General features: G+C 43.2%; 1 protein-coding gene across 1 annotated transcript in view; it reads left to right on the top strand.

Annotated features, from left to right (window-relative positions):
* SPEF1 (sperm flagellar 1) overlaps positions 1-14788 on the top strand; it is an 85842-nt gene that overhangs the window by 2254 nt on the left and 68800 nt on the right. The window contains exon 2 of the mRNA XM_030192552.1: positions 9968-10079. Coding sequence (XP_030048412.1) covers positions 9968-10079 — 112 coding nt within the window. The remainder of the gene's footprint in view (positions 1-9967; positions 10080-14788) is intronic.

Below are 14788 nucleotides of genomic sequence, written 5' to 3'. Positions count from 1 at the left end.
CCTCTCTTTATGCACCCAAGCATCCTTCTGGCTTTGGCCGTCACTTTTTCTACCTGTTTGAAAGCTTTAAGGTCGTCAGACACAATCACCCCCAAGGAGTAGCCCAGTGGTTAGTGCAGTGGACTCTGATCCTGGGGAACTGGGTTCAATTCCCACTGCAGCGCCTTTTGACTCTGGGCAAGTCACTTAACCCTCCATTGCCCCAGTTACAAATAAGTACCTGTATATAATATGTAAACCACTTTGAATGTAGTTGGGAAAACCACAGAAAGGCTGTATATAAGTCCCATTCCCTTTCCCCCTTTCCCTTTCCTTCACACACTGAAGCACTACACCCCCTATACTGTACCATGCATGACCCTGCACTTTTTGGGATTAAACCTTAGTTGCCAAATATCGGTCCGTTCTTCTAGCTTTGCTAGGTCTTTCCTCATGTCATTCACACCCTCCAGGGTATCCACCCTGTTGCAGAGTTTAGTATCATCCACAAAGAGACAAACCTTACCAGACAGCCCTTCTGTAATATCGTTTACAAAGACGTTAAAATCTAATCTTAATAAAAAAATATCCATCTAATTCATTTTTATAAAACATGACATTAAGAAATGATCAGTGTTATGCATCACGGTCACTCTACAGTAATGTAACCCCTGGCTCACCCCTCAGTCAGGGTTGCCAACTTAGCTCCCCGGGTCTAGTACCAGGGACCAGGGGTCATAAAACAGATGGGGAACTTCAAGCGAGCTGAACGCAGGCCGGGGCTAAATTCCGGTAGGCCAAAGGGAATTCTCTGGACACTCTCAAGTCCACTCCACGAAAAAACAACCAGCAGTCATTGCATTAAACTTAAAACTATTTTTTATTTAACAGTAACTTGAAGACAGTTTAAAACACAAAATTAATATGTACAACCAGGGCATATATTAGTTTCACATTAGTTTCAGACACTATTTCCTTTTATTGCCAAACTTAATATGCACAGTCATTGTACATCAGCAGCACGGTTTCTCTTTTACTCTTGACCCATCCCAATTCAGGATTACCCTCTGAATACTCATTGAGTGGGCCTTTTACAAAGACGTGCTAGCGTTTTTAGCGCTCACTAAAAATAAGCATGCGCTAAATGCTAGAGATGCCCATATATTTCTATGGGCGTCTCTTGCATTTAGCAGACGCTAATCGTTACCGTGCACTACTGCTTTGTAAAAGACCCCCTGAATGTCCTGCCAGAACTGAGATTCTCCTTCTCCCACTTCTCCTACCCAGGATGTCTTTTCCCCTGAGCACTCCTTCTTGTTCCCAAGTCTGGAACTCCCTGCAGGCACCCTCTGCTCCGTAGCAGGTGCTTCATCCACTGAATGATCTAGAAGTCTTCTTTTGTGTCCAGGACTTCCCCCTCGGTATTAGGGTTTCATCGGGGGTGGGCAACCAAAGACCTCAATTTCACAGACACTATCCCTTTTATTATCTCCTGGCCCTATGCAAATGGACTGGCCCTTCCTAAAGCTACCCACCAGGTTGGCAATCCCAGCCCTCCTTGGTTCAGTGACCACCCTGAAAATCCTTCCTCCCACTGCCCCAAGGCAGGGACATTTCAGGGGTGGAGGGGCGAATCACAGTAAAATACTTGGCATACAACCAAAAGTGCTTTTCCCAGTGTGCCAGATGAGATGCCCATTAATCCATCCAGAATCTGCTGCCCTGGGAGGGAAGACACCCTAACCTTCCCTTTCCTCTTTACTATTTTCAAAATATCCAAATTCATAAGACAAAAGGGGGATGGGGTAAAGTATCTGGAAGCCATGCCTAGGCTGCTAGTCAGGAAGCCGTCTTAGATTCTCCCCAAGCTGCTTCAGCTTCTTACTTTGCACTGTCTCCACTGCTCTTCTTGAGTGGCAGGTCCTGACCATTCTGCCACCTACAGTTCTACTATCACTCACTCTTTGGATCTTTACTCATTCAGGTGGCAGAAAAGTAAGGAAGTGGATGGGCTGAGAGGGAAGATCATGGAGGGAGAATACCCTCTTACTTCTCTGTGTTGTGCAGATCCCCTCTCATTCACACACTAAACCCAGAGCAGATCCCCTCTCATTCATGTGCACACATGCGTACATATTCACCCCCTCTTTCTGCCTTCTGTCACCCCTACACCAGTCCTCTCTGATTTATGCCCTCTGTGAATCCCCATCTCTTACTTCTCTAGTTAGTACATACATAAGTACATAAGTATTGCCACAGTGGGACAGACCAAAGGTCCATCAAGCCCAGCATCCTGTTTCCAACAGTGGCCAATCCAGGTCACAAATACCTGGCAAGATCCAAAAAACATACAAAACATTTTATGCTGCTTATCCCAGATATAGTGGATTTTCCCCAAGTCCAATTTAATAATGGTTTATGGACTTTTCCTTTAGGAAGCCGTCCAAACCTTTTTTAAAACTCTGCTAAGCTAACCGCCTTTACCACATTGATTGTTTCCATCTAGTTGATCCCTCCTCATGTCCCTGCCAAGTCAATTTTCCTTTCTCAGATGATTCTTGTGTGACCTCCCTGAAAACTGCTTCTAGGAGGTGGAAGGATTTTCTGGGGATCACTGTGACAATGAAGGATGGAATTACTATCCCTATGGGTGGATACAGAGAGTCCCAGCCATAGGCGCCCGGTATAAGAGGCTTGGGGAGGCTAAGCCTCCCCAGCCCCAACCATGACTTCTACCTTCTTCCCATTCCATTGCTAACTCTGCCACTGCTGCCGGTTTAGAAGTACCAGCAAAACAGAAGAGAGCCGCAGGGTCACATCAACCAGCTGCCGACTTTCCCAGTCTCTCCCCCTCCCTGACGTCATTTCCTCTCCCAGCGACTGAATCGGAAGGCACGCCTATGCAGAATCAGCTCTTCGGGGTTCAGTGCAGTAGTAGAAGCTAAGATAGGATGGCAGAGAGTGATTGGGATACGGTGACCGTTCTGAGGAAGAAGGGTCCCACTGCAGCGCAGGCCAAATCTAAACAGGTGAATAAATGGAGGAAGAAAATGAGCGAACTGAAAGACCTCTTCGAGCTAAACAATCTATCTAGATTTCTGCCCCACTACTGTGTGTTATGTGCGGGAGCGGTGCAAGCCAAGACTATGGATGTCTAGGCTTCCCGTGCTGTGATCTCCGACTGTTATTTTTTTTCTTATAGTTTCAAATGCTTATTTTTTAAAATATTGTTATTACAATCATGGGGGGGGGGGGGGGGGGTTGCCTGAAAATACACAAAAACTTCCCGGAAAAATAGAGAGGTACTAGGAAAACTTGTTCTCGTGGTGTTGGTTACGGGTTTTGGTATCTTTCGAAATTAAAAGTTTCTGGATCTCAAGCTTGGCAGTTGGATCTCCCCCCCCCCCCCCCCCCCTGTTGTCGGTCTTCGTGATTCCGGGGTGTGGCAGAAAGCAGCAGGGCTCGTCATCCTTGGACATTTCCGCCTGTCCCGTGTGATAATTGCCCTAGTCTTTGCTCACGTGTCGTTTCTGGCCTTCTTTATTCTGTTCTGCTCACTTCTCTACCTGTTTTGAATATGTCAGCTTTTGGAAATGTGTATCTGTGATATTTTGCATCATGTAAGTTTCAATATTTCTAGTATTGCTGCATGCTGAGTCTGACTTCTTGAGGTAACTTTCCAGTTCAGTATTTTGCCTTCATATCTGTTGTATCATGTGTTTTTCATGTGTGATAAAGATGCAGTATTCTGCTAGTGTGTAGTATTTGCAGCCCTCTTTGTTTTGATTTTTGTTTCACTAGGTGTGTACTGGTGTTTTAGAGCCCGGTGTAATTACAGTGCTGGCTTTCAACGCATAAGGTTATAGCTCGTCCTGTCCTTGGAATTAGTGCTGTTATGGTTTGATAAGGTTATGAGTGTGTTTTTGCACAAGTTTGTGTATAGTGTTTTGCAATGGAGAGATTGTGTGTTGGCCTTACTGAGGTGGCACCAAAACATCAGAAAGGGTGTAGAGCCTAAATCATGACACACTACTTCTTGAAGGATCTACATATGGTCGTTAATAAAAGGAGCTCATTGTGAACACTATCCACCCTAAAAGGGTGTTTTGTGGCTCTACATGAGAATTATGATATTATGATCCTTTGTTTCATACTGTTGACGGTCTGCATTTTCCGTATGGGTGGTATATTGGTGTATTAGGGTCTGCCCGGTGTAATATTTATGGTACAGTAAGGTTCTGAGTGTGTTTTTGCACAAAGTTGTGCATAGTGTTTTGCAGTTGAGCGATTGTGGTTAGTATATGTTTTGAGCAACCACTTTATTCTTTGACATATGATACATATCTAATATCTAAATTTAATAAAAGGTATTAATTGTGACTATTTTTATTTTTTTTTTTTTCTGTGTGTTGTCAGACAATTATGGAGGTAAGTTCCGCCCCTGGCCCCACCCCTAACCCTGCCTCCTTTAGCCTCCCCAAACAATTGGACCACCGACCGCCTATGGTCCCAGCCCTAATGGGCAGGGCAAGAAGGCGATAAAAAGGGTTGCATTGGTTGAAATAGAGTCTTTGGTTGTCTGCCCCCACGAAGACCCTGAGCACTGAGGGGAAAGACCTGAAACGAAGTGAGTGAATACCTGTAGCAACTGGTGGATGAGATCCTTGCCCAAAGATAAAGGATGCCTGCAGCTGGTTTTCCCAGTGTGAGGAGTCTTAAGGGAAGTGATGGGAGAGGACACCACAGGCAGGAGAGGAATGAGAGCGGAGGAGCCTCATTTCTGGTGGAACACTGCCAGTGCTCAGAAACAACCCTAATCTAGGATGGGCCAGAGATAAATGGAACATTATTTGAATTTGGTTTATGGCCTCTATATGCACGAGAACTGTGTATATTAGACTGTTTTTCATTAACTGAGTTTGCTGTTCAGTAAAAGGAAAGTTTAAGTTACTCACCAGTCATTTTTTTGAGAGCGAACTATTATGTATCCCAGAGGGAGAGAGTCCTTCAGCCTACCTGGATTTGGCCTGGCCCCAGTCTGCGCCCAGCTTATCTGAAGTGCCAATCTGTTTTGTGAATCCTGGTCCCAGGTATCTGACCTGGGGAGCTTAGCCAGTGGCCCTGTCTGAGGGGGTAAACCAGGGTTACACAAAAATGGTGCCTGTAATGTGGGACGAAAGAGCTAATTCTCATCTGGACGGAGACTTGGAGAAAAGGAGAAAATTTTATAGAGTTTTGCTTTTTTTTTTCTGTAAGCCCTGGCTGAAGGGGTAAACCAGGGTTACACTTGCATTCTCACCCTTTTCCCCCAGTTAATGCGCTAAGCTAGCCCTTCCTCTCCCCAAACCAATTCTTCCTTTTAACCTGCCACTTGTGGTTCACAGGTTCTTCTTTCATGTTCTTCCTTATGCCGTATGCATTTGTTTGTTTGTACATGTTAAAACAAATGCATATAGATGAACATACAGGCAAACAGACAGTTAGATGGATGGACCTTCCTGAAAAGCACAAATGCTTAAGTCAAGGACACCTCAAAATTAGGAAAGCAAGAAATCCAGACTATTTCTTAGAAATAGTCAAAACTTTGTGACTATAGGGCTCATTTCCAAAGTACTTAGACTTACAAAGATCCACAGGTTACTATGGAACTTTGTAGGTCTAAGTGCTTTGAAAATATGCCTCTATGCATTAACATAAATGGGTTTTGAAGGGCTCACATTTACCACCACAAGTATAACAGGTAGGGGGGGATGGGCCTGGGTCCGCCTGCCTGAAGTGCACTGCAGAACCCACTAAAACTGCTCCAGGGGAAAAGAATAGTGATAAGAGTGCACTACCGTCCACCTGGCCAGGAAGAACAGACTGATGTAGAAATGTTATCAGTTCCTGCAGTACCCCCTTCTTTCCCCTTTTCCCTGCCTTTTACTCTATGAATGATTGCTTCTTGAATGATTGGTATCACGGAACACTGTCCTGTCGATTTTTGTAGTTCTTTTCTGTTTTCCTGTTTTCTTTGTTTTTAGAATTGTACACCGCTGTGATCTACGAGTTAGCTAATGGTGGTATAGCAAACCCAAATAAACTATAAATAAACTATAACATGATGCAAGGTTCCACATTAGGAGTCACCACTCAGGAAAAGGATCTAGGTGTCATCGTTGATGATACATTGAAACCCTCTGTTCAGTGTGCAGCAGTGGCTAAGAAAGCACATAGAATGTTAGGTATTATTAGTTATCAATAGAAATCAAACAATAGAGTGGACTAACACGGCTACCACACCTCTCTACTTAGGTATTATTAAGAAAGGAATGGAAAACAAAAAAAAAAATGAGGATTTTATAATGCCTTTGTATCGCTCCATGGTGCAACCGCATTTCGAATACTGTGTGCAATTCTGGTCACCGCATCTCAAAAAAGATATAGTGGAATTAGAAAAGGTACATAGAAGGGCAACAAAAATGATAAAAGGGATGAGACGACTTCCCTATGAGGAAAGGCTAAAGCAGCTAGGGCTCTTCAGCTTAGAAAAAAGACTGAGGGGAGATATAATAGAGGTCTATAAAATAATGAGTGAAGTGGAACAGGTAAATGTGAATCGTTGTTTACTCTTTCCAAAAATACTAGGACTAGGAGACATGCAATGAAGCTACAAAGTAGTAAATTTAAAACAAATTGGAGAAAATATTTCTTCACTCAACATGAAATTTAACGCTGAATTCATTGCCACAGAATGTGGTAAAAGCAGTTTAGGGTTTAAAAAATGTTTGAATAGCTTCCTGAAAGAAAAGTACATAAGTCATTATTAAAAGCTTTAAAGTTTGGGAGACTAAACAACAGTCTCAGTGAATGAGGAAGAGTGTTTTTCAAAGGTGAGGTCCTTGTTCTGAAAAGGTGTTGTCTCTAATGTGGTCATGGATTAGTATGCAGTAGCTATGAATGATTAATTGATTCTGCTGTGCAGATCTTAATGTCCTATTTGGACAATATGGAATTAGAAGTTGAGAGAGATATAACGGTTTGTTAGAGGATAGGGTTTTGAAAACTAGTAACAAGATTTTGTAGATAATACGATGTGGTATTGGCAACCAGTGCGCATCCTTAAGGTAGGATGTGACGTGATCAAATTTCCTAGCTATCAGTCTTATTGCAATGTTCTGTATAACCTGAAGATGATGTATTTCTTTGGCCCTGATTCTTTGATAAAGGGAATTACAGTAATCTAATTGCGTTATAACCAGGGAATGAACTAGAATGTTAAATGCAGATGGCGAAAGTAGTGATTGTATGGAACGAATTAACTGAAGTTTGTAGAAACAACTGCGAACCACCAGAGAAACTTGTGGGCAGAATGCAAGGTCTGAGTCAAAGATGACCCCAAGAATGTGAACTGTGTCTGTCTGTGAGGAATCCCTGCAAGAAGAATGGATATAAGTAGTAGCATATTTGCTATTTGTGAGAAAAAAACAACTTTGGATTTTGAAGGGCTTAACACTAGGTTATTATCTCAAAGCCAGTCTGTAAATACTGTGAGCTTTTGATTCAAGATAGTGAGCTTGGTAGAAGAGCAGGAATCTAAAGAGTAGCATATCTGAATATCGTCTGCATATACATACATCGTTAAACCTAGAGTTTGAGCCAGAGTTAAGAGAGGAGCTAGGAATATATTGAAAAGTGTTGGTGATAGGAGTGATCCCTGGGGGACTCCCACTCCAGGTTTGAATGCTGTCGATGTGGATCCATTCAAGGTTACGGTGTATTCACGGTCTGTGAGAAAACAGTATCAGTAATACCAATGGAATGGAGATGATTGAGTAGAATGGAATGGTCAACCAGATCAAAGGTGGCTGAGAGATCCAGTGTCAGAAGAAGCACTGATTTGCGTTGATCAATAAAGAAAGATGGTAATACCTAACAGAAAGGTTTTGGTACTATGATGTTTCCTAAATGTGGTCTGATTAGGATGAAGAGCTGAGGTTTTGGTAATGAAGTCAAGAAGTTGTGAGTGTACTACTGCTTCAGCAATCTTGGATATAAATGGTAGATTTGCAATTAGCTCATAGATGTTGAGGTCAGTAGTAGAACTAGAGATGTCCTTAAGCTTTGGACGAATAGTAGCTGGTTTCCAGAAGTCTTGAACTAGCCCTAAGGACAGACTATTGACAATTATAGCCTGGAGAAATGATAGTAAAGAGGCTGTAGGTGCTGTAGTTGTCTTCATAGAGGTGATAAGGCGACCCAAATTACTTTGGGATGGTACATTTAAATGACTGAAGATACTAACTGGAACAGTAGCATTTTCAGAAACAGGAGAGGGAGGTTGCAGAGACTGGAATAAAGGTGCCTTGCAACAATTGGACTTTGTTCAAGAAATGACTGGCTAGCACCTACAGCGAAAGAGATTGTATCTGATTTATTTCCACAGTTTTGAAGGTGGTCAAGGATTTCAGTATCTTATATAGAATTGAGGTGTTTGGTGCCTTATTGATCATATTGGAATAATAGTTCTTTTTTGCAGTCAAAACTGCAAGTTTATATGAGTGTGCTGTACATCTGTAGATTGATAAGGTGGTAGATGAAGGATGACGGTACTATTTCCTCTTAGCTTGATGGAGTTGTTGTTTGTGTCAGTGGAGATCATGTGTATACCAAGGGTCATGTGTATGACGCCGAGTTGAGACTGTATGGAATGTAGTGGCGTTACTGTTTCAAGAGCCAAAGAGAGCTCATCATTCCAAGTCTGGATTTGATTAGTCAGAGAACGATTCTTAAAAGAATCAAAGCTTAAGATGGAATTGGATAGCAAAGATGTTGGCTTATAATTTGGGTGGTGATATAGTGGGTGTTGATTGAATGTGATAACTAAAAAGAATTAGGGAGTGATCTGACCATGGTAAAGGAAGCACTGCAGAAATTGAGGTTGTGATTAATGTGCCAGGAATGGTTAAAATAAGATCTAGGATGTGTCCTCCTTGATGTGTAGGGCTAGTGATATGTTGTGTAAGTTGCAGACAGAGAAAAGATCTAAAATATCTTGAGCAACAGGAGTAGTAGGAATGTATAAATGTAGGCTGAAATCCCCTAGAATAATCGGGTTGGGCAAGTGAAGACAGAAATCAGTGATCACTGATTGGAGAAGATGAAAGGTTGCAGCAGAGGAAGGGGGAGGATGGTAGAGCAAAAGAAAGTCCAGCATTAAAGAAGTATTCATACAGAATTTGAGGAATTCTAAAAGAAGCTGTGAAGAAGAAGTGAAGCTAGATCCACCCTTATGGGTTGCACAATTACAATTTAAATAGCGGTAAACGGGGGGGGGGGGGGGGAGGGGGGGAGAGAGGGGGTAGCCTGAGATGCGTATTTGTGTCAGTTAACTATGTTTCTGTAAGAAAAAGGAGATCAAGGTTATAGATGGTGATGAGATCATAGATAAGAGAGTGTTTGTGACGCATCGAACGGCAGTTCAGAAGTCCGGCAGAGAATTCCAATGTGGGATCAACAGAATTAGAAAAGGAGGCGGCTGTCTTGGGTATTAGTGAGAGATAATGAATCTGAGGAAATGAATAAGAAAGGCTTTGAGAGAGTGGGCATTGGCCCAAAATAACTGGGATGGGGTTTGCAAGACACATAGCGATTAGAAAAAGAAGATGCATATTAAGAGCAAAATGGTGCTTTAGCACCACGGGAAAATGGGCCAGAGCAGGGTGCGTAAAATGGGCCAAAGCAGGGTGCTTTCGAAGGAGCATTAAAAGGAGCAGGACCTGCTCCTTGTGCGCGTTCCTTCGGCACACTCCTAAGGACGTCTTATCATTTAGTGCACGTTAATCGTTAGCACTCCTTAAATCTATTAGCGCACCTTAGTACAAGGACCCATAAATTTGGCAATAATGTTATGATAGTAGCCCCAAATTTGGATGAATTGAGTGAATTAGATCTTCACAGATTATTTGATGCTTTTCTTATTTTTATATTATTCTATTTTTTTCTCTAGTGTTGACAGCAGAAGTAGTAAAATATTATTTCCCAAGACTGGTTGAAATGCATAACTATATCCCAGCCAACTCTATGCAACAGAAACTCAGCAACTGGACCACTCTTAACAGGTAAAGCCAAAGAACCACAAATGGGTTTTTATTTAATGTATGTATTTAGGTCTAACTGTGTAGCAAGGAAAATAAAAACTTTGAGTAGTATTAAAGGCAGGAAAATGTATTTTTTTTATCTCTGATATGAAGAGTTTTGGAACATGCTAATCAATTACATGAGTTAGTTCTTAGTTGACAGTGCTACTGAATATATTATATTTAATATTTTCTCATTTCACTCTGTAAACAAACAAAATATTTAAAAGAAATGTACTGTATTAGAATCAAATTTAGTTTTGGGGTAAACTGCTTTAAAGATGCAACTGTAAAATCTACTGTGGACTTAAAGGATTTGAAGTTTACAAATGTGCAATGAGTTGATGTAGCAAAGATAACTTTTCTCCTACCATTTTGTGATACAAACCACTTCTAGCAGGGGGTTCCAAGCTAAGGCTCTTGGAGCAAGTTTTTCAGGCCCTTCGTGCTTTTCCTATCTTCTGATCTGATTTGGCTGCAGACCAAAGTTTTTTCACCTTTTTTTTCTTTGCCCATGTGCTCCTTCTTGCCTATTTCTCTCCCTGCCTTCTGCAGCTTGGGACTGTCATCCAGAAGAGTGTGAGGAGCCCAGCCTCAGTGGTTCTTCCCTTTCTATCCTTCCCTGCTGAGCTTTCCTGTTCCTCAGATCCTTCTCCTCCTTCCTTCTGCCAGGAATGTGGCAACAGCCCAGGAATAAGGTAAGAGAGCAACAGGGCCAAGAAGAGCCACTGTCTCTAGAGGTTTGAACTTCTGAATCTGCCAAAAGTGAATTCCTTCAGCCACCTTCAATCTCTCCGATTGCGGCTCAGCCCCAGCTTGCATCTGTCATGGTATAAGCACCATCTCTATTGGGAGAGGAGATGCTACCTGTCTTAGTGATGTAGGGCAAGGACTTGTGTTTGATTCCCTCTTCCAGGACTGAAACACTGAGATAAGTGCTTTTGGTGCCTTGGACTGCAGGACTGGGGGAGGGGGGAGAGGGTCCAGGTGTATCTCTTTTTTGAACTGGTGTATAGTGTAGTTGAGTACAGTGGGTTTTTCATGGGCTTTTAAGGGCTCACCATACAATATAAAAGGGTAATGGTGAGATGTGCACCTTGGACCTTTTATGTGAAGTCCACTGCACTGCCCCCTAGGGTTCCCCACTGCTCTGCTGGGATGCCTGTGTTGCTAGTATATTAGGAAAGCTGTGTCCCCCTATGTCCCAATGGCTTGATTTTCTGCATTTTTCACTTGGACGTATTTTTTTTGAACATGGTCCTAAAAAATAGATGTGCTAAGCACAACAATGCCTAGGAAATGGTCATTTTCAAAGAAAAAAGATACACACTTTTCAGGTTTGAAAATCGTCGCTTTCACTACTTGATTTTTGGACATTTTCAGCAAAATATCCAAAGTCGGATTTAGACGTTGTGACAGAACAGTGTGTTCTAAACCTGTAAAATTGCCTTTATTAAACTTTGAAGTGCATTTCTCTAGTTTGGCCAGCAAGTTGTACATGTTTTATGTTAAAGCTGTTGTAGAAAAGTGAATGCCCTCTTTTAGTTTCACTCAGTGAAGAAATGAATCTACAGTACTGTGAGCAGTATACTTTAAAAACTGACTGGGCTCTGATTGGCCTGGATTTTGAAATTACCCAGCAGTTGCTGACTGTTGCTTCTGTCTTGGCCCAGGAGAAGAAACAGAGACAGATCTCTTTGCTGAGGCTCGGTTAATTATATGTCATGATCTTCCCAGGTATTGTTTAGACAGCATACAAATGTTTAGTTAGTGATATAATTGATCTATATTTCAGTTACCTGTTATTGTTTGGTGATTGCACTATTTTGTTCCACTGTTCAATTTTTAGAAGACAATAAACAATATTTAGTTTATTGCTTCTGTGTCTGGACAGACAAAGAATCCTGGTTGTTTGTGTGTTGAGTCTGTGAGTGCTTTCTCAGGATTGTGGGACCACTGGGAATGTAGCTCCAGTAACCTAGAAATCACTGGGAATAACTGGGGAACGGGAGACTCACCCAGAGGCGATTGTGATCCAGTCAGTGGGAGAAGTGTAGAGCACAGGCGTACCTTTGCTGTGCTGGGGATAGACCTTCTAAGTTGCCGCAGGGTAACTCCAGGCAGGTGGCTAGGCGTTTCATGTTCAGACGTCATATAGAAAATGCCCCTCCATGTGTCTTTGTAAAATAGAGGGGCATTTTTGAAAAGTCATCTAACTCAAAATTGGGACATCCTGTTCATAATGTCCAAAAAAAGGTCTATTCCACAGCCAATCTCATACAGGAAAAATGTCCAGAATTTCTGTTTGAAAATGGCTGTGAGATGGATGTTTTTATGCTGAGAATGTCTAAAATGAATAGCCATTTTCCAAAATTAAATATCCAACTTATGAACACCAGAAAAACAGGGATATGGACCTGACATACAGACATCCAGGCAAAGCAGATGGGTAGCCTAGTGGTTAGTGCAGTGGACTTTAAACCAAGACACTCCAGTTCAAATCCCACTTTAACTCTTTTATTTTGTAATTGTGAGCCGTCCAGGAACAGAAAAATACCTACTGTACTTGAATGTACACCACTTCAATAGCCTTCAGACTTACAGATAGCTTATATAGTTAGGTACAGTCAGGGCTGGTCTTAGGCAGAGGCGACCAAGGCGACCGCATAGGGCCCCGCGCCTAAGGGGGCCCCGCGCAGCGCCTCAACTCTGCCTCGCTCGTGCCTCCGCTCCGACCTCCGCTGCTGCTCGCCTTAGTCGCCTAAGATGATCCCCATTCCCGCGGCTCGGCCAATGACCCTCCACAGGTCCTCATTCTTGGAACAAGAAGTGATACAGACAAAAACAGTGGTGGAATCCAAAAAGGAATGGTGCTGTACACAGAGGACTCCTAAATGGCAAAGGAATGGAAACCAAGCATAGAGCAGTTCAGCTTAAAACAGAAATGAAATTACTTTTGTACTTCTAAGAAGCAGGGGCAGCCCAAGGCAATCTGCTGCCTGAGGCAAAGGTTGAGATGGTGCCCCCTCCCCACGCCCCCAGCTCCTCCTCAAAACAATAATCAGGGAGTAAGGTGGTGGGAGTTAGAGAAAACAAGTAAGCAATTATGTTTATTATAAAATCATGAAAATATATATATGAGTAACAGCCTGATGCATTGAACCATATACAAAAGAAAAATGTCCAGTCCATTTTGCCAGTGTTGAGCCCTCTGCTGCTGGCGTTTGCCACAGACTAGCTGGGGGATCAGGGGTGCAGGGTGGGGGGGAAGAGTGTCTTTTATTAGGAAGAGGAGGTTCAGAGGCTATTTTCCAGCTGGAAAAGATAGACTGCTTCAGATTCCTACACAGAACATTTTATATATCAACAGAATCCCTCATCTTTTTTACACAAGAAAAACAAAGGCCATCACTTAGGGAAAATTAGTAATAATAATAATAGACTGCAAATTAGAAACATATATCAAACATATAAACGGCGAGTGACCGACTCACTCGCAAATGTACAGTAGAGACTTCCCTCTCTGTCCCGCCCCCGCGTCAATACGTGATGACGAGGGCGGGACAGAGAGGGAAACTGCGCCGCCGAGGTTGATACCGCTCCCCCCCCCCCCCACCACCACACCCGGCCCGGGCCCTCTCTCCGCTACTAAACTTACACATCCATTCGCCGGAACGCAGCACGCACATCAGCTGAGCTGCCGTCGGCCCTTCCTTCCCTGCCTGTGTCCCGCCCTCGCTGACGTTACGTCACAGGAGGGCGGGACACAGGCAGAGAAGGAAGGGCCGACGGCAGCTCAGCTGATGTGCGTGCTGCGTTCCGGCGAATGGATGTGTAAGTTTAGTAGCGGAGAGAGAGAGGGCCCGGGCCGGGTGGAGGGATGGCGGCGGCGGCGGCGACTCCGGGGGGGGGGAACGGTAGCGGTGGCGACCTCACGGGGAGGGAGGGAGGGAGGGAGGGGGAAGGAAGGAAAACCTCAATACCAGCCCGTTTTTACGGGCTCAACAGCTAGTGTAGATATAAAATGAAACAGAAAAAAAAAGAGAGTGGATGCAGCAGAACCCCAAAGAAGAAGAAATGCATTTGTTGCCAGGCCAGGTCAGGCCCCACCCACCCAGCCACCCACTGTGAATGAATACAAAACCTGAAGAAAATTCAACATCTCTCAATATACATTTAGCAAACAAATCATACAATAGTAGCACCAATGCTATGATACAAAGAGCAAGGACTGTACTTATTACTCCTGGGGCAATTCAGTGCAAACTGAACATTTCTGCATAAAACATTTTGGGAAATTCTTCCCCCTGTTTGCTAAGCCGCATGGCAATGCCGACAGCCCATTCAAAGTGAATGGGCTGTGTTGGCATTAGCACACCACCGGCCCTATCATGGCTTAGTAAACATGAGGTCTGTGTGCAATATTAAAAAATTCTGCATTATTTGTAATTTTTTGTGCAGAATTTCCCCAGTCATAAGGCCTGACCACTCCCCCAGCTTCTTTCTTCCCTAGTAATAATTACTTTCCAGCTCTATCCTGTCCATTTCTTTCTCACCCCGACTTAGCTTGAACCCCTTCCCTTCCCCCAGCTTCCTAGTTCTTTCTCTCCTCTTAGCCCCTCCCCCCAGTGCCTACGTTTCTCTATTCCTTCTCTCCTTGCCTCCCACCTTACTGTGTCTTTCTCCTGGAT

The sequence above is a fragment of the Microcaecilia unicolor genome, chromosome 2, assembly GCF_901765095.1.
Source record: "Microcaecilia unicolor chromosome 2, aMicUni1.1, whole genome shotgun sequence".
In the NCBI taxonomy this organism is placed as follows: Eukaryota; Metazoa; Chordata; class Amphibia; order Gymnophiona; family Siphonopidae; genus Microcaecilia; species Microcaecilia unicolor.
This window is presented reverse-complemented; position numbering and strand designations above follow the sequence as displayed.